We start from the raw sequence: 20,853 nt of genomic DNA, 5'->3' as shown, positions 1-20,853 counted from the left end.
GAGTGCCTCGAAACACACAACTAGCTGAGAGCCCACCCGTAGAGGGAGGTCTTACTGGGGTGGAGTGCCTCGAAACACACAACTAGCTGAGAGCCCACCCGTAGAGAGAGGTCTTACTGGGGTGGAGTGCCTCGAAACACACAACATATTGAAAGAAATTGACTAATTCAGACTTGCTCGATGTGTAGCTCTATCTACCCTGTCATCGCTTTCCACAAACGCCGACGACATTGTTTAATTCAAACTTCCGGCCAAACTAACTGCTCGATGTTGTCTAATTCAAACTTCCAAACTTCCTGACACGACGACAAACAATCATACAACACTTAACGCCAACGACATTGTTTAATTCAAACTTCCCGCCAATATAACTGCAATAATTCAAACTTCGCGCCAAACTAACAGCTCGTGCGTTCGAGCGCTTGTAGGAACCTTGGCTCCATCTGCCATGTCGTCGCTTTCCACAACGCCGACAAACAAACATACAACACTTAACGACATTCCGTCAATAGCAATAGTGTCACTTCGAATATACAGGGTGTCTTAATTTGATCGGCCCAGGCGTTTTTCTCAAAAGCTATAGTTGCCAGAAATGTGAAATTATCAAGATATACTCTCTCGGGGAGGACCCTTTTCTTTGGGAATTTTCAGAAAAATCGTGAAATTTTTCACCTTTTTGAAATTTTTATTTTTTGAACGATAGGTGGTAGACGAAAATTTTCAACCAACAAGTTGTAGAGCGTACTCGAAAACCATTAATGAAATTGGTTTGGACAAAAACGGACAATTGTTCATTGGATAAAACGTCATGAAAAAAACAAGTTGGTACTACCAAAAAGGTTTACGTCTCATGAAAAAGAAAATTAGAGAAACCTACCTAATTTGAAATGATGGTATGTTTGTAAAGATAAAAAAGGACTGTTTTTTAAGCCAAATCATTTTAAATAATTTTTTAGAGAAAATACAATTTACATAGTAGAATTGCAGAATTCACGCATCTTATTTTAAATGAGGTTCAATAATTCCACCGTTCGCTGCTATACAAATCCGTGCGCGATGAAGCATATTTTGAAACGAAACACGGACCATCTCGGGAGTTACGAGTTGGAACGCTGTGATGATTCTCTGCCGTAGATCTTCTTCGTTAGTGACAGGCGTTTTATACACTTCTCCTTGACGAATCCCCACAGCAAAAAGTCCGGCGGTGCGAAATCTGGGGACCTCGGAGGCCATCGTATTGGACCGTTCTTGCCCATCCCTCACCCAGGGAACTCGTTGTTAAGGTACTTCATGACGTGTCTTTCTTGGTGGGCATGTGCACCGTCATGCTGGAACCAAAGGTGTGTGGCATCGACTAATGGCACATCTTCCAACTCGTCTGCGAGTTCATTTTGTAGAAAGGCCAGGTAGTTCTGCCCATTGAGTCGACGCGGAAGAAAAAAATGGCCCAATAACGCGATCTCCCAGAAGACCAGCCCAGACGTTTAAACGGAATTCTACCTGATTGTGGTGAGGAAATCCCCAGTGCGGATTTTCATCACTCCACATGTGGTTATTTTGGCTGTTAAACGGGCCGTCTCTCCCAAAGGAGCACTCGTCGGACACAAGAATCAAAGGGAGGAAATCTTCGTTTCCGTCGGCCATAGTACAAAACCAGTTACAGAAATCCAGCCGAAGTCGCTGATCACCATCGTAAAGTGCTTGGTGGAGCGTGGCACGAAATGGGTGATAGTTATGACGGTCAAGGACACACCTAACGTAGTTCTTTGACAAGTCCAAATCAGAGCAGGCGTGAATCTGTGATTCACGTTGCCTTCGTTTTCAAAGTCACGGTTGTCACGATACAAGATTTGATATAATCGACTCACTTCACGTGCATTTCGTTGACCATCTCCGTAGTATAATTCGACCATCCTGGGAGGCTATTCTGTAACTTTTTTAGTTGTCGAACTCGATGTCGAAGCGAACGCGATCTCGAACGACCCCGTATCGATCGAGATCGCTCTCGATCGAGATATGCTATTCTGTCACTCGTTCTATTCGAGATCGATACCGTAGAAGTCGATTTTCGACAAGAGGAGAGAAGTCGAACGTAAGACGTACTTCCGGTTGATAGGGAGAGTCTAATCTAGTGACGTAATAGCCACGTGACTACACTAACAAATGGGAGATGAGTATATTTTTAGCAGACGACCAAACATAAGCACATCTTTTTCACAACAACAAACTCTAATAGATAATTTAGAAGCGAATGAAATGTTGAAAACGTGAAAATTAAGTGCTGGGTTTACGAATGAGGACTTTGACAAAATGTGGGATGTTATTACTGAATGGTTGAACGCTGATGGTACGGGACCCTTCAAAACTGCAGACTAATGGAGAAAAGTAAGAAAATTTCAAAAACTATTTCTGAGAAATTTTAATATTTTCTAACATAATTACAGGTGTTGGCTGATTGGAAAAGCAACTGTAAGTCTAAGAAATCATTAAATGCAATGGGTGGTTCTGATAAGACCATTGAAGTTCTTACAGGAGCAAGAGGAGCCGGGTTAGATCCCAGCTATTGGTACTAGGTGAAAACTCGGAACAACTCCTGTGTTGAGTTTGAAATTTCTCTCCCCACTGGTTTAAGGGGTTTTCCCCTGAGCCATTCGGTTTCCCCTTCCATAAAAACTTGTTGAGGTTAACGGTAATAGTTAGTGTAGAGAGCTGTTGAATCACGTGGCATGAAGGGTTTGTCAACACCCTCCTACGTAGCTAGCTGATTATTTATTATTACACCGCTAGAAGAAAAACTGTTGGCAGTCTTCAGTAGAGAACTTACAGAAGGAATATGCGCCAAAAACTGATGGGTGGAGGGAAGACTTCAAACACTCAACAGGAAAATACGTCAGAATTACTAGAAAAGCTAGCAGATTCCTAAAATGATGCATACAATGGTATTGCATGATCGCTAGAGAGACACGAACAAACAACGGAAGAAATTGCAAAGCTTGAAATTAGCTACTCAAAGGCGTACAAATGACATACTTAGTTCTGTAGTTAATCTACTAGGACAAGTTTTAGACAAAAAAACTGCATTAACCAAATGTTTTTCGCGGTAATTCATATTGAATAACCATTGATAGTCACAATTTATTTAACAAAAAAATATAAAACAACAAAGTTTTGTTGAAGGTAATTCATATTGAATAAAGAATTGAGTATTTTAATTTGTTAAACTAATTTCATTAAAACACATTAGATAAAAGAATATTATGTTAATCTCCTTCTGATGACTTAGTTGCGTGTTTGTTGTCTTGCTAACCTCTACGTATCTGTTAGATTTCCTGCTGGTGGTGCTACATCTTCTCAAGGTTGATTATCAATCCATAACCTATCATCAGGGCCATATTATCCCGCTCCTAAAGATTCAAATTCATTGTAATCATTCGGAACACCACGTAGGACACTCGAATCAATCACACCCAAAACTCTAGTTTTATCCATAAACCTTTAAATAATTACGCTTGTTATTGTCAAGCATTTCTCTGACATAATTTTATGTTTATTTGAGAGTTACCTCATCTCTGTAGCCACTCTTTCAATCTCATTACTGATAAAATTTATTTCAAAACACGGGAGACTGTTGGTTGACTTATTTCAAGAAATAGGTCTTGGCCAACTCAAAGTTAGAAAGAACCAACCGCATAAATGCGAAGTTCAATTAAGATCTAAATAGATATAATACTTAGTACATTTAATAGAAATTAATGTGCAAGAGATTGTTAGAGACCTACCTTGCTATCTACAGGTAGTTTTTCGCTGGCCTGACAAAGGCCCACGGAGCTGCTCACATAACTCATATGTGCGTTTCTAGGCGATATAATCTACCAAAGTTTTGGTTGGTTAGCTCAAAAGCCTTTGATTTATCTCGGATAACCCGTTGACTGAAATTTTCTCGATCTATTTGTCTTGCTAAATTAATCAATTGAAGGCGAGCTAAATTTACAGCAGCCATTAATTTTCACACTCAGTGAGATTTCAGCCCAATTCGAACAGAATCTCATTGGAGGAAAGCTAGTTGAAGGCGATGTCGACAGCTATTTCCCTGTCGACATCGTCTTCGAGAGCGTTGTCGATATTCGACTTCTAAAGTTCGATAACTTTCGTACAGAATACCATTTCAGTCATTTTCGAGATCTCCGTTCAAGATCGAGAGAGCTGATGTCGATCGACAACTCGGTTTCGAAGCTTACAGAATAGCCTCCCTGGGAGGCTATTCTGTAACCTTTCTTGATCTCACCCTCGATCTCGATTCGAAGTCGATCTCGATCAAGGCGCGTTCGATCGAGCAAAAATATTTCGAAAAGTGGTATTCTTTAACAGGTCGCAATCGACTTCGATAAGAAATATTTCGACTCACGGCTGGCGCGAGCGATGACGTATTTCCGTGTCTCTTGAGCTAATGTTTCAGGCCAATAAATAATAAGCGTAACCTAAGTAGACGACATAACAAACTCACGTGTTTGCGGCGATCGGTCTTTTATTAAATTCTTACACACTTGAGTAAGGATTAAGGAAACTGTTCTTTTCAGAAAATTAATTGAGTAACAAGCTCAGTTAAAATGTCTGATGAAAAAAGGCAGAGTCGCGTTTCACCCTCGCAACAGGAAACTTTAGTAGAATACCTTAGAACTAATGAAAGATTCAAGACTAAAAAGTTTTCAGCAGATTTTACAGCTGCAAACTATGAAAAAAATGTGGTTAGAGCTTAGTAATCTTCTAAATAGTGATGGCACAGGCCCACAGAAATCTGTGGACAAGTGGAAAAAAGTAACTAAATATAAAATTATAATTAAAATATTTATCATGAATTTACATTTTGAAATGTTTTCAAAGATGCTTAGCGACTGGAAAATCCAACACTAAAAACAAATCTGCCCGAATAAAGAAAAAATCTAAAGGAACGGGAGGTGGAGAGAAAAGTTCAGAGTCACTCACGTCTTTGGAAGAAAGACTCTTAGCTGTGTTTGGTGAAGAGTTTGAAGATGGTCTTGCAAACATTAGCGAACTTGGGCGAGTGGTAAATTTATTTTTATATTAAGGCTGGTCAAGAGAGAGCTTTCAATACATCATAATTTAAAACAACTTTTATTATAATTAGCAAAGTGAAAGCTCTCTCTGGTTTAAATAGAAATTATTTGTAAAATAATTAACTTTCTTAACTATAAATGTAGCATATTAACTCTCCGGAAGTAAGTTTAATTGCAAATCAATCCAGTCCCGCTGATATAACCAACAGATCTTATAGCTCGTCTACCAAAAGTCAAGATAAACGCAGAGTTAATGATTGCATTGGCATCCTAGAAGAGATTCCACTTAATTTAAACAAGTCATTATATATTGGTTTGGAAGACTATGAAGTGGTGGAAGAATTGAAAGTAAGCCCGAATAAGACAAAGCGAAAAATTGAAGCAGCTGCTAAATGTAAGTGTAACCTTTTGTTGAGTTAAACAAGAATGATATTAACTCTCATATACATTTAAAATATAGGTAACTTAGAAAAGAGGACTAAGCTCATTGATCAAAATAAAAAGGAAAATCTTTCAAGAAAATCTGCATTGGCAAACTCTACAAATTTTCTTAAAGACCTACAAGATTCACAAAATAAAATAACTGAAGAAATGTCTGAAGCTTTAAAGCGCCTTGCTCAAGCTAATGAAGAGAATGTGATACAACAAAAGGAGATTATTGCTCAACAAAAGGAGATTATTGCTCAACAAAAGGAGATTATTGCTCAACAAAACCTTATGATTTCATTTAAAAAGGAACAAAATTTAATAGCTAAATTGCAGTTAGCCGCCACAAAGAACCAAAACAATGCAATATTAAGCATGGTCGAAAACTTAACTAAAAAATGATTTTAAACAAATATGTAATTGAAATAAAATAAACATTTATCTTGTAAATCGTCGCTGAAAAATTTGAGCTCGTGTCTGATTGCCTGCTAAATGCCAGTCATCTCTTCGTGGTCCATTAGGCTCCGCTACTGGATTCCACACTTGGTGGTCTTGCCATAAGCGGTCATTTTGCTCAAATTGTCCTGGTTGCAGCGGATCTAAAATATTGAAGTCTTCGGGCACTCCTCGTAGTATGCACATATTGTGTAAAATAATACAAGTGTATATAATTTTCCCAGCGTTTTCTGGTTTGTAATGTAATGCTCTGTCTTTAAGCAAGCAACGGAAACGTTGTTTTAACACCCCGTTACATCTTTCAATAACTGAGCGGGCAGATTGCTGGCACCTTGAAAACCTTTCTTCAGGAGAGTTTTCCGGAGGGTTTAGAATTGGTGTAATTAACCATGGGCATAGCGGGTACCCACTGTCTCCTTTAAAATAAAATAAACAAAATGACTGAATGTTTTTGTGAAATGCAAAAGTAAATAAGTACCTAGTAGCCATGATCCTCTAATGATATCATCTTTGTACATTTTTTCTAAATAGTCTGATATGGAAGATTTTTTGTAAATATAAGTATCATGAGTAGCCCCGGGAAACTTTGCGTTAGCTTGTAGAATTAACAAATCATAATCGCATATCTAGTGCCAAATATTTTCATTAATATCAAAAGAGAGCAAAATTGCACAGATCTAATTGAACATTAATTGTGTGTAGTCTATTACACCTAAAACACCAGGGAAATTGTTTTTTTCCATAAATCTGAAAAATAACAAAGTTAATTAGATTCAGTTTTTAGATCTTGAGTCAATTTTGATAGAACCTCATTTTAGTCGCAGTTCTTGTCACTTCACAGCTAGGAAATTTAATCCATTTCATGCCCAAAAGGTCTACGATAACGTTTGTAACTTCACACAGTACCCTACTAACTGTTGGTACGACCCAACAGCTAAAAAGCGCAGTGCTATGAGTATCTAAAAACCATAAAGATATTTATAAATAAAACAAAATATAGAAACTATCAAACAACATATGCCAAATAATCTTACTCCACGTAATCAAGAAATAATGTACAAGATTATACTTACTTTGGAATCTACAGGCAGATTAGTTTTCCTATTCCCAGCCAAAGGCCCATCCAATTCCTCGCACAACTCGATCACAACTCTTTTCTCCAGACGGTATAAACGACGAAAATTTCTATCATTAAGCTCAAACGCTTTTGTTTTATCCCTAATTACTCTTTCTCTGCGTAAATGATGTCTTCCATCTAATTCATTAGACAAAATCAGCAACTCGAGTGGCGCGAGAGCTACCGCCATATTATTTTGCTATAAAATATCCTAGAAGCTAAGATAGAGTTGACGCTTATTGATGGATAACTCTGTCGACAACGTTCTCACCAACCTAATAGCTGTCGAGATCGACTTCGAGATGTCTCACGAATATCGAGACGAAAAATTCGACAACTTCTTTACAGAATAGCATTTTTGGCTTTTTCGACATCTTCGTTCGAGATCGAGGGAGATGTCGATCGACATCTAGCTCTCGAAGCTTACAGAATAGCCTCCCTGGACCGCTGTTCATAGGTATAACGAGGCATCTTTTTATTTTACTGGAGTACGTTCAGAGAATTATTTTAAAATGAAGCTGTGTCTCTTTAAATACTAAAATGGAGCCACACTTTAAGCGACAGAGTAGTGCAAAATAAAAAACTCGTGGGAAATTCAGTTGGCATAAATTAGACGGTTTCGTGGACTTCTTGCCACATTCTTGCCCCAAATAAGACGCGTTAATTCAGGAATTTTACTATGTAAACTGTATTTTCAAAACAATCCCCTTTTTATCTTTACACACATACGATCATTTCAAATTAGATAGGTTTCTCTTTCTTTTTCATGAGACGTAAGCCTTTTTGGGTAGTACCAACTTGTTTTTTTTCATGACGTATTATTTCAATGAAAAATTGTCCGTTTTGGTCCAAACAAATTTCATTAATGGTTTTCGAGTACGCTCTACAACTTGTTAATTGAAAATTTTCATCTACCACCTATCGTTCAAAAAATAAAAATTTCCAAAAGGTGAAAAATTTAACGATTTTTCTGAAAATTCCAAAAGAAAAGGGTCCTTCCCGAGAGAGTATATCCTGATAATTTCACTATAGTTTTTGAGAAAAACGCCTGGGCCGATCAAATATCGTTAAGTGTTGTATGTTTGTTTGTCGTTGTCGGCGTCGTGGAAAGCGACGACATGGCAGATGGAGCTACACATCGAGCAGTTAGTTTGGCGGGAAGTTTGAATTATTGCACTTGGTTTGGCGGGAAGTTTGAATTAAACAATGTCGTCGGCGTTGTCGTTAAGTTTTGTATGTTTGTTTGTCGTCGTGTCAGGAAGTTTGGAAGTTTGAATTAGACAAAATCGAGCAGTAAGTTTGGCGGGAAGTTTGAATTCGACAATTTCTTTCGATATGCTAGAATAGGATTATAATTGGTGGGAAGTTTGAATTCGACAATTTCTTTCGATATGCTAGAATAGGATTATAATTGGTGGGAAGTTTGAATTCGACAATTTATTTCGATATGCTAGAATAGGATTATAATTGGTGGGAAGTTTGAATTCGACAATTTCTATCGATATGCTAGAATAGGATTATAATTAATGGGAAGTTTGAATTCGACAATTTCTTTCGATATGCTAGAATAGGATTATAATTGGTGGGAAGTTTGAATTCAACACTTTCTTTCGATATGCTAGAATAGGATTATAATTGGTGGGAAGTTTGAATTCGACAATTTCTTTCGATATGCTAGAATAGGATTATAATTGGTGGGAAGTTTGAATTCAACAATTTCTTTCGATATGCTAGAATAGGATTATAAATGGTGGGAAGTTTGAATAAGAATTTTTTTTTCGATATGCTAGAATAGGATTAAAATGTTATAATAGGAATATTTTTCGACGTTATAAAAAATTATATTGGATTATTATTGCACGTCGTAAGACATCGAAGGTAGCTCAACTATTTAACCTTTGATACTTTGCGTCGATGTGAAACTAATATTCCGTCTGGGCAGACTTGTTATCTCTTGGTCGAAATAGGAGAGGCGATCGTCGCAGAATGCACCCCCTTCAAACCAGTTTCTGATTAGCTGAGAACTTTCGGCAGTGTGACCAAGTAATTTCACGAAACTTTCCCGCTGGTTTTCGTGAAAACCTTCGCTATTGGAAACAAAATCCGCGGAACTCCTGAAATTTTAGGAATTAAATAATATCCCGGGGGTCAGTGGGCAACGAGGGGCTAACCTGCACTGTCAGATGGCCTGTACAACGATTACGCGTGCCTAACAATGATAAAGGTACATCCTCGAAATATAACGCGTAATCTAATAAGTACAGTGAAAGGTACAGACTTGTACACCGATTACGCGGAGTGACTAGCCCCTCAGTGGGCAATGCCCCCCCAGAGTTTGGAAAACCAGAAAGCCTTAGATTTCAAATATGATTTTTATATTTATTAAAAGACTTGTTACTATATATAACAATTTATTTATCAAAAAATAAATTATTATTTATCTATAACTATAAGTCTTAATGTTTGTCCTTTTATTTATTTATTTGTATGTCATGTTCCTAAAAACTCGAGAACGGTTAGCTCTAGAACTTTGAACTCCATGTTCAGGGCCTGATTTCCAACTATACGCGCCTAATTACATATAGCTGACACGGTTATTAATCTTATACAATTTTATTTTTATTTTACTTTGGACTCTCGCCTCTTTGCTTCCCTTATCGAACTTTCCGGCTGGTCTGGGCTTTCAATTTATTTTCTCGACTTCCAGCCCTTCTCTTACCTCCTCTCTTTATTTCTTTGCGCCCGTCCCGACCTTTAAACGCTTTAACGAATTAGTGTGAAGTTCGTAGAAGGGGAGTTCGTGTGAAAGATGGAACCAGTTGATATCATGAGGAATCATTGGAAGTAGTAATCACGTGTACACATTTTTGCGAAGAAACACATCGCCATAGCTTATGGTTTGGTCCAAAATAGAAGAAACATCAGAACAAGATGATTTTAGCGCAATTTTTAGTGTTGAATAGAATGCCTCATCAATTTAACTACGAAACCTACGAATTGATCGTTTAAATAAAATTTATTCGTCATTTAGTCATAACAAATGTAAATATATACAAACACATTACATTACAGTAAAAGCATCTAAAATTAAATTAACTTTGGTCAGAGGTTGAAGCCGGAGACACGAACAGATTGGACCCGAAGCGGACAATTCGATCGACGTTCATCGGACATTCGCCAAATGTTTTGAAGCAAGCTTCGGAACCCGATCTGAGACCCAAGGAAAAGGCTCTGTTGAAGATGTACGTCGCCGGGAAACCAGATCGCTCGACGATGTCTTCCACCCCAGCGTCGTTTCTCGAAATCAAAGTATTGAACTCTTCCAGCACAATTGTAGATGGATGTGCCACATTCGTAGCCTCGGTTACGTTGTCCGAAGTTATTTCTCGACTGTCCTCGTTAGCTTTGTTTACTTGCTTGCCTCCTTCACCTTCAGAGACGTCCGGAGCAACTGAGGAGTCTTCCACGGGAGCTCTTTCGGTGCTATCTTTATTCACTAAAACGATGTCATCGTCTGCACGGAGATCGTCATCAACCAGGGTTTCTTCGGTGCCCTCGTTCCCGAGATCCTTTGAGTTGCCAGAGATTGAGAGAGATTCGTTTTCTGACCGTAAGTCATCCGAAGTCAATAATCCGTTTGTAGCCGAGGTAAGGAACCTTTCATTTGGAGCAGTGGTGTCCACCTTGAGAACAGGCGTTAATAGATGTTGAACAGTCTTTTGAACTTCTTTGGTGATGGATAAGGTTGGCTTCTGCACTCTAGTTACGGCTTTAGAAAGTGGAATAGTTGGCATAGCAACCGCTTTGATGGCTGGGAATGGTTTGACGATAGGCCAGTGGAATGGCGCTGGCCGCCAAACCTTAACCGGTTTGTTGACGTAAACAGGTTTGCTGGGCGTAACCTTGACCGCCCAAGGGAAGTCCCGCTTGGAGTCGAAAGCGAGAGCACGGATGATGATAGAACCATCCGATGGTTTAGCACTCAAGTCTTCCTCGCGATCGTTGGTGGCGTCACGACCGACCATTTCTAGTTTCTCAGCGAGATTTGGGCTTCGGACGACGCTGAAATCGAATGGCTGGTATTGGTAACTGTCAAAAATTAAGCTTTCATTATAGAAAATTGAGTTGCTTGGTGTAGTTTGACTGAATTTTCTTACCCGAGAGAGTTAGCGATACTATCGGCGTAAACCCCATACCGAGATACGTTGGCTCCTGCACCGCACACCAGTTTCAAAAGACACATCTCCTGGTCATTGCGAAGAAGGAATTGCAACGCTGTTTCGGCAGTCGATGCGGCAGGGGATTCTACTGGTGATCGACCTGATAATCTGACGTCGGGAATTGGACGTCCAAGTAACGCTGGAATCAAGCCACATAGTACCGCAATTACAATCATCATGTTTAGTAGTCCTGAGACGAAACCTGCTTAATAATTATAGAAGTGAAACTAATTTGAGAATTTAAAATGCCGCCCTTTTTATACTAAATTATTTTATGTTTGTTTTTAACGTTATGGTAAAAATATATTTTTTAATTTCCTCTGATTGGTTAATAAAAAATGTTTATTCAAATAATGGATAGTTAATAGCCAGGTTAAGCCACGCCTCAAACAAACGTGAACGGGGAACTTACAGGAGTGTAAACGTAGTCTATACTCAGCTACAAGTAAACGTTTTCGAGGCGTGGCTTAACCTGGCTATTAACTACCCAATTGCAACGTACAGAGCATTTCTATCCTCTCCTATTTGTTTTTCCTTCGGTTATCTACAGTGGCGCCGCCAGGATTTTTTCCCACGTAGGCACTACAATTTGGGGCCCCCTCTTGCCCACTAATTTTTAATATATTTACTTAAACCTTAAGTAACATAATAAACATAAGTATGACACTACCTATTTACCTAATGCATTTTTTTAATAATGGTCTGTTTCGCCATTGTAAATTATTATGTGACTAAAGACTAATAACTCTGAAACTATACTACTAATATAACTAACAAAGTTACTTTGTCAACTTATATACAGGGTGATTCAATAGTCAGTACATACATTTCTGGTAGTTGTAGGGGATGAGCTGAGAAGTATGCAGGTTTTTGTCGTGTTTCTCTGCGACGAGTTTAAAGAGCGCTAGAGGGCTTCAAAGTTTGACCTACTACCGCCTGGAAGTAGGCTGCTGTAAAAACGCACCCACGAAGCAGGAAAAAACTATTTCAGGGCTTATTACCTACCCATTCGAAACTATCACGAGATTGAACGGCATCGCTAGTCATTATAGTGGACTCAAAATATTGTTTAATAGATCCAGACTGGCTCTTAATTAGAGTCTCTTCCATTTTACGTTTTCTCCTTTTTTGGAAACCAGACGGGGTTTTTCTCAAACTCATTTTAAACTAGGTTGTCTCAAATGAGGTCTCAAAATTAATTTAATCCTACACTATTTTAAAATATTTATACGTATATAATTCAACTATGATCGCGAGTTCTAAATTGCTGCTTTATCTAACGAAAACAGGACTAGAAAATGAAGATATATGAAAATGGTAAAGGATTTTTAAAAAAGGCTCTACAAACCTAAAAACAGACTGTTAACAAAAAGAGAAAGTGAGTCACCTTTTTTTTTCTTTGAAATAATACACTACATGTCTACATCTCTGCCACTGACGATCATTTCAAAATATTCGTCCAAATATAGCGAAGAGAACTATATACAAGCCTTAAATCTAGTCACAAGATAGCTTGTTGTTTGTTTATTTTTCTCTCTGTCGCACCTGTGCGATTTCGTGTTTCGTCTAGGCACGCGCGTAACTCCCCCTCAGCGGGAGGAGCAGTGACGGCCGCGTAAAGCACCCCTTGCGTTTTTGCTTACGCGCTTACCCCCTGGTATTATGCAATGGGTATTATCCTTATTAAATGGAGTAAATATAAACCCATAAAATATGTGCATTAGTTGATAGTCACAAGTTTGATATTTTTCAGCAATTTCTCTATTAATTCGGCTATAGAAAATTTACCAATATGGAAAAATAGGGCCCCCTTTTTTTAATAAATTTGTGGCCCCTCTTGTTTACCACGTAGGCACGTGCCTACTCGTGCCTATTGCTGGCGGCGCCACTGGTTATCTATCTTTACTTCACGAAAAAGTAAAAATGATCAACATTAGGGGACAAAATCTAAACTTGAATATTTTGTAGAAAAAGAACAATCTCCGGTAATCTTTATAAGTATAAACTAATTCCCGTTTGAAATTTTTAAATGAAGTGCGAATAATAACATCGTAGAAATTGTGCAGAATAGGGTCAAAATCTGTGCGGTTTCAGAGTCATCACATCGTACGATTTTGCGCCACATGTTTCACTTCGAAAAGATGCGAACACAAACTTCGCGAAAGAACAAAATCGCTTTGAGCAGCGGCAAGTTATCATCGTAGCAAGAATGAAGCCCCACCCTAGTCATACTACCTAATGCAATTAGATAATCTTGGTAGAATTAATTAATTCAGTTGACCAGGATTAAACAATTACTTGAATTTGACCCGATTGATATGTAAAAAATCCCCAATATAAGACCAGAGGAACTATGGTGATGGCTTTGTTGGGTTCAGAAAACAACATTTGGCTTTGAGATATGTACTCAAGCAACGCTAGTTAGTTAATCCACAGCAGAGCCGAGGAAACGAGTTTGAAATTGAATAATTAAAAAAATTCATATAAATGAATTAATTCAATTCTAACGCCCATCTTTATTCAGCAATCAAAGGAAATTCAAAAAATTATTTTTCAACGCAACGGCAACGAACGCAAATTATTACAATTCGGTTTCACTCTTCAAACTACTTCAACTCCCTCTTTCTGCAATTAAATATGCGAGCTTTAACTGCTTTGCTATGCAGCTTGATCGCAGTGATACTTTGGTGTCCAATTACTGATGAACGATTATCTGGTCGATCACCAGTAGGATCCCCAGGTGCCGCATCAACTGCCGAAACAGCGTTGCAATTTCTCCTTCGGAATGATCAGGACATGTGTCTTCTGAAATTGGTACGCGGTGCAGGAGCCAACGCATCTCGTTATGATGTGTACGATGATAGTATTGCACACTCGCTTGGGTAAGTTAATGTACTGCGTCCAGTACTCTAATTTTCTGTACTATTCTTGGACAGTTACGAGTACCAGCCATTCGACTTCAGTCGGTTCTATCTTAATCAGCGTATCCAAGTTCGACTTCAAGCAGTATTTAACTTCGATGTTCAAAATTACGCCCAGCACACCTGTTTACGTTAACTGCCCAGTGGGCACAACAGCCATTCGTCAACCCTTTCCCGCCCATCAAGAGTGTTGCCACGACCACTGTTTCACTTTCGCAGAAGGTAATTAATTTAGCATCTATCACTTTTTCCCGGCAATCGTTGATCAAGTTCACTCTGCTGCGGATAGTAAGGTAGATGGGGCTATATTTCCTAAGCTTGAAGACTATTATTAGCTAAGCTTCGTCCTTTGACGTAGATGGTAACTTTAAAAAAAAGGTAGTTACTTAGTATTACGTCGGCTAATTTGCCTTCTATAATTGAGAGAGCTATCGTGTGGATGAATATAACTGATATATAAGTTTGAAAATAAAATACTAGTAATAAATGAAATAGCGCGCAAATTAATTCATAATAGTTAGTGTTATTGTATTCTATTCGTTAAACGAATTAACAAACGAACTTTCACCCCTAATATCCTAGGACTCCGACATAAATTTTCACGGCAGTATCTTTCTAGTTTAACCTTTGTTCCAAATTTCATCGAATCGGTTGATGATTAACGGTGTCTGAGACAAACGTTAATTTCGCCATTTGAGTTAAAAAGATCCTTCTTGCGAGGGACGTAAGCCTACAACTTGTTCCACTACTCAGTCTGTATCCACTCTCGAACTACGGTGTGGACCGTTAACTGTAGGGCCCTCAAAATCTTTTTAAAAAAGTCTCGTAAAAAGGCCACACCTTTTATTGTTGTAGTTTTATTTACAATTTTAATTAATAGTAATCGTGTTCATAAAACGGGTGTAGGTCTTCTCGTCCCTGGAACACTGGTCCCCGGTACTTAAGTAGCCGGATTTCTAGTCCCAACGGAAAACATGTACCTGGATTTCTAGTCCCGGGTATTTTCGTCCATTAGGATAATTTTTCCCTGGATTTTTCGTCCCAAATAAAACATTAAATGAAATAATTGTAGACGTATGTATAAATTCAATTTATTTAAAAATGTTGTATAATTCAAAATGAATACAATTACGATTTTCTTTTTAAAAATTTATGGACGTTTAATTCATCATAATGCGTGACTAATGCTGAAATTCTTTCGTCGAGGTCTCTGTTTTTATGTTTTTTGGGAGTATTGGCACACCAGTTTGATTTTGTGCCAAATTCAATTCCACTAGACTTTGTTCCTTTTTCTAGCGTGTATGAACGGCCACAAGGTCAGATTATAGCACAAAATATTGGACTGAAATCCTTTGTGCCAGGATTCAACGACGTTCTTGGTCTTTGGGAAGTCACGAAGTACCCTGCCACGAGCCGACCAGAGATCTAATGGAAATAGAAAATTTTAAGGTACCATCCACAAACCAATACCGCGAGTTACTTAAAATATTAAGATTGTTGTTTGTTGCGAATAGCAATATTCTTTGCGAGTCCTCTTGACCAGAATCAAACAAGATGTGTGTGTGTGTGTGTGTGTGTGTGTGTGTGTGTGTGTGTGTGTGTGTGTGTGTGTGTGTGTGTGTGTGTGTGTGTGTGTGTGTGTGTGTGTGTGTGTGTGTGTGTGTGTGTGTGTGTGTGTGTGTGTGTGTGTGTGTGTGTGTGTGTGTGTGTGTGTGTGTGTGTGTGTGTGTGTGTGTGTGTGTGTGTGTGTGTGTGTGTGTGTGTGTGTGTGTGTGTGTGTGTGTGTGTGTGTGTGTGTGTGTGTGTGTGTGTGTGTGTGTGTGTGTGTGTGTGTGTGTGTGTGTGTGTGTGTGTGTGTGTGTGTGTGTGTGTGTGTGTGTGTGTGTGTGTGTGTGTGTGTGTGTGTGTGTGTGTGTGTGTGTGTGTGTGTGTGTGTGTGTGTGTGTGTGTGTGTGTGTGTGTGTGTGTGCGTGCGTGTGTGCGTGTGTGTGTGTGTGTGTGTGTGTGGGTGGGTGGGTGGGTGGGTGGGTGTGTGTGTGTGTGTGTGTGTGTGTGTGTGTGTGTGTGTGTGTGTGTGTGTGTGTGTGTGTGTGTGTGTGTGTGTGTGTGTGTGTGTGTGTGTGTGTGTGTGTGTGTGTGTGTGTGTGTGTGTGTGTGTGTGTGTGTGTGTGTGTGTGTGTGTGTGTGTGTGTGTGTGTGTGTGTGTGTGTGTGTGTGTGTGTGTGTGTGTGTGTGTGTGTGTGTGTGTGTGTGTGTGTGTGTGTGTGTGTGTGTGTGTGTGTGTGTGTGTGTGTGTGTGTGTGTGTGTGTGTGTGTGTGTGTGTGTGTGTGTGTGTGTGTGTGTGTGTGTGTGTGTGTGTGTGTGTGTGTGTGTGTGTGTGTGTGTGTGTGTGTGTGTGTGTGTGTGTGTGTGTGTGTGTGTGTGTGTGTGTGTGTGTGTGTGTGTGTGTGTGTGTGTGTGTGTGTGTGTGTGTGTGTGTGTGTGTGTGTGTGTGTGTGTGTGTGTGTGTGTGTGTGTGTGTGTGTGTGTGTGTGTGTGTGTGTGTGTGTGTGTGTGTGTGTGTGTGTGTGTGTGTGTGTGTGTGTGTGTGTGTGTGTGTGTGTGTGTGTGTGTGTGTGTGTGTGTGTGTGTGTGTGTGTGTGTGTGTGTGTGTGTGTGTGTGTGTGTGTGTGTGTGTGTGTGTGTGTGTGTGTGTGTGTGTGTGTGTGTGTGTGTGTGTGTGTGTGTGTGTGTGTGTGTGTGTGTGTGTGTGTGTGTGTGTGTGTGTGTGTGTGTGTGTGTGTGTGTGTGTGTGTGTGTGTGTGTGTGTGTGTGTGTGTGTGTGTGTGTGTGTGTGTGTGTGTGTGTGTGTGTGTGTGTGTGTGTGTGTGTGTGTGTGTGTGTGTGTGTGTGTGTGTGTGTGTGTGTGTGTGTGTGTGTGTGTGTGTGTGTGTGTGTGTGTGTGTGTGTGTGTGTGTGTGTGTGTGTGTGTGTGTGTGTGTGTGTGTGTGTGTGTGTGTGTGTGTGTGTGTGTGTGTGTGTGTGTGTGTGTGTGTGTGTGTGTGTGTGTGTGTGTGTGTGTGTGTGTGTGTGTGTGTGTGTGTGTGTGTGTGTGTGTGTGTGTGTGTGTGTGTGTGTGTGTGTGTGTGTGTGTGTGTGTGTGTGTGTGTGTGTGTGTGTGTGTGTGTGTGTGTGTGTGTGTGTGTGTGTGTGTGTGTGTGTGTGTGTGTGTGTGTGTGTGTGTGTGTGTGTGTGTGTGTGTGTGTGTGTGTGTGTGTGTGTGTGTGTGTGTGTGTGTGTGTGTGTGTGTGTGTGTGTGTGTGTGTGTGTGTGTGTGTGTGTGTGTGTGTGTGTGTGTGTGTGTGTGTGTGTGTGTGTGTGTGTGTGTGTGTGTGTGTGTGTGTGTGTGTGTATGGCCGAACGTCGTCGAGAAAATACGAGCATTCAGGCAAAACGGGTTTAGTTTCTAGTCAAAATTAAAGATAATTCATAAATAATACAAAATCTAGTTGCAAATTGAGTTTGTGCAATAAAATAATTAGCGATTTGACCTGTATGTAATTGTAATTCGGTTATTTCTGGCTATTTCGTTGTCAATTTATCGTTAAGACCTGGATGCTTTTACATTTATACATATTTTTCTTTTTGGCCAATGCACTCAGCGAAGAGGCCGGTATAATGGTTAAAGACGCGCTCTGTCAAACTACCGGGTGTGAGGTCAAATCTCGCTTCCGCATATATTTTAGATAAATTTTTTTTGTTAATTTTTTTTCTGTTAATTTTCTTTTCAGTTTGAACATTTTATCTGCTTTTTATATCAAATAATTTATATTACTGAAATTCCTCGAATTAATTATCTTGTCATTTTAATTCATTTTGGGCTCCCAACGCCATCTCGTTACAAATAAAAATAACCAAGAATTTTGGAATTGCTGTATTTTTCAATTATAATTATTTATAATAGTATTTAATTTCAGTAGTATTTCCAAAAATATTAAAAATATTAAATTACACTCTTTAAACTAAAATAACTACTAACAATAAACAATCTGAGAAAACACACGGGTACACGATTCATATTACAAAAATATATTTTTGTTTCCTTGTTTCTTTCTCGACAAACCCATATTATTTTTCCACCAAAAACCGTTTTCTTTGTAGTAAATTTATAACCGGGGGGTAAGACACTCTGCGAACTCTGTGTACACTGCCGTACCTTTTACAGTGCTAAATGTAACTCGCGAACTCTTGAAAATATGTGCTAAATGCACGAACTCGGTGTACAGATTATCTGAGACTGTCTTACCCCTCGTGTATAACCACCATTACAACTTGCCTCTCCGTTTATAGCCTTCAATTTTAATCCAATTGCAATGTATGTATAACTGATATGTTTATTTTTTAATAATTTTTACGTATACTTTTTACTTTAAACTATATTAATACAGGGTGTCAACTAAAAAGGAACCAAGGCGAATATCTCAAAATCTGTTTTACGTATGAATTTGAAATGTCGATCATCCAAAAATTATCCCCTGAACCGTAACTATAGAAAAAAAATCTTGAAATTGGTACTGGCATCAAAACTTCTTTTGGGGGGAAAATGTTTTCGTTATCGGCGTCGAGGAATTTTGCTGTCGATACCAGTGAATTGTTTCGTGCAGTCGCACACTAGGAGGAAGCACTGCTACAAAATACATGAGGCCGGGAGAGCGCGCGCATCCATTTGGTTTGGTTTCTAGTATTACAATTTTTATCTTTTCTCATTGTAGATATTACATTTTAATTTGATTTTCTAGACGTATAACTGTGATATCATTTAGTGAAACATTCTTATGTGATAAAGCTGCGTAGTTAGAATTTACTAAGGTAACAAAAAATACTGAATTATTTGCTATGGATATAAGAATATCACGTCGAATCGGTCACATCCCTACCGTTTTCTAATAAAATGGACATTATATCATTTTCTGCCATGTTTTTACTGATTGAATACGGATAACAAATAAACCCTTTCGAAAGAAAGAAATATCCCAACACGTCAGTGTTTCAAAGGTTGTCTAATATTTTATGGCTCCCAATTGGTTGAAGAGATAAGGAATGCCATGACGTCAGAGCGGTTCTTCGAGAGGAGCGACAAAAAGTTGAGGCTAGTTGAACTCGGTACGGAAGACGGATTTCGTCCGAGCGCGTGATCGCCGGTATCAGCCTCATATTTTACTCGCATAGTGTGCGATATACATCGCCGATAGCAGCGCCGGTTTTGGTACCAGCAACTGTTGCCGGTACGTGAAACTACATAGTGTGCGACAGCCTTTAGAAAGTTGGTTCCAATTAAAAAAGGATTCCCCGTCACATTTTAGGTCTATATAGCTTTGACCCGATCGGATTAGACCAATAGGATTCAAGAAAGGTTTTCCATAATCACAAAATTCTGAAAAGGGAAAATTATAAGAAAGCACAAATAAATCTAAAAACAAAATCGTGTTACATTATCGAAATTTGCTAGACATGGTGGGATTCCTTTAAGTTTGTAAAATTGGATGACCTTGAAAAGGTGATACTAGGTCGTGAAAATATTATCTCGCAATCCATTTTTAGGAAAGTTTATAACCGAGGTAGAGATGGTTCTACCAGTGACATGTTCATAGAGGCCCTTGGATCTCTTCTGGAAATACTTGACGTGCGTAGGCTTCCCGAAAAGGATGAGCTGCATACCCACTTAAGGCACCCGGGGGTAAGGCAAGAGGCTTTAACCAACGGTGCATTAGGATGGTGGAAATCGTTAGAGCAATTGTTAAATTTAGGGATATAAACCATGCTATTTACTGCAAGATATTGAAATAAGGTTCCCAAATCTTCCTATAATGGCTAAGGACTTTCTAACTGCAAGGGGATCGGGTGTCCGGGATAATCTTCTATTGGTCTATAATGAGAGATTCCAAAATGCCGCATCAAATCGATGGGTGGCAGAGTGGTTAGCACTTTCGCCTCGCAGCAAGAGGAGCCGGGTTCGATCCCAGCTTGTGGCACTGGGTGAAAACTCGGAACAACTCCTTCTGCGTTGAGTTTGCAAGTTCTCTCCCCACTGGTTTAAGGGGTTTTCCCCCGAGTTCTTCGGTTTCCCCTTCCATAAAAGCTTGTTGAGGTTAACGGTAATAGTTAGTGTAGGGAGCTGTTGGCTCGATCGCGTGGCATGCAGGGCTTGCCACCACCCTCCTACGCATTGTAACCCGGCCACCTGAATTAAAGGCTTCAAAAGTCGCTTGACGACTTAGGCCTAAGGTGGTGCCTTGGGTATTAGCCTAGCCTAGCTAGCCTAGCTCTTAAATAACACGCGGTTTTAATGTAACCGCGCGTGTCACATTTTCTATCTAGTGTAACGGGCAATAAATGTATCAATTTCCAAAATTGGACTCTTAAGGATCAATTCCCAGCCTTGTGATGTGATGTGATGATGCGAATCGATTTTCATTTTGTTCTCGTAGAAGAATTTCAGACCTAGTTTAAGCTAAGACCATTTACACCTGGACTACAATGCCAACGTTATAACTCTGATTTCAGAGTGTCCGTTACAAAACACCACCAAGTGGAGAAAATACGCGTTAGTAATCCACAAACATGACAACCTGGCTCAACTGGAGGTCATTGAACATCA

At 39.3% G+C, this 20,853-nt stretch overlaps 1 protein-coding gene across 1 annotated transcript; it reads right to left on the bottom strand.

Annotated features, from left to right (window-relative positions):
* Positions 1-10,166: 10,166 nt before the first annotated feature.
* LOC149951925 (uncharacterized) lies at positions 10,167-11,510 on the bottom strand. Its single transcript, XM_090169699.1, has 2 exons — positions 11,232-11,510; positions 10,167-11,163 (listed from the first exon to the last, which is right to left on the bottom strand). Exons 1-2 carry the CDS (start codon positions 11,471-11,473, stop codon positions 10,167-10,169), a joined length of 1,239 nt encoding a protein of 412 aa, XP_090025825.1. The 5' UTR covers positions 11,474-11,510.
* Positions 11,511-20,853: the final 9,343 nt, after the last annotated feature.

The sequence above is a fragment of the Leiobunum rupestre genome, chromosome 3 (genome assembly GCF_980474605.1).
Source record: "Leiobunum rupestre chromosome 3, qqLeiRupe1.1.hap1, whole genome shotgun sequence".
Taxonomy (NCBI): domain Eukaryota; kingdom Metazoa; phylum Arthropoda; class Arachnida; order Opiliones; family Sclerosomatidae; genus Leiobunum; species Leiobunum rupestre.
The sequence above is the reverse complement of the archived record's forward strand: the minus strand, read 5'-3'. Positions and strand labels throughout refer to the sequence as shown.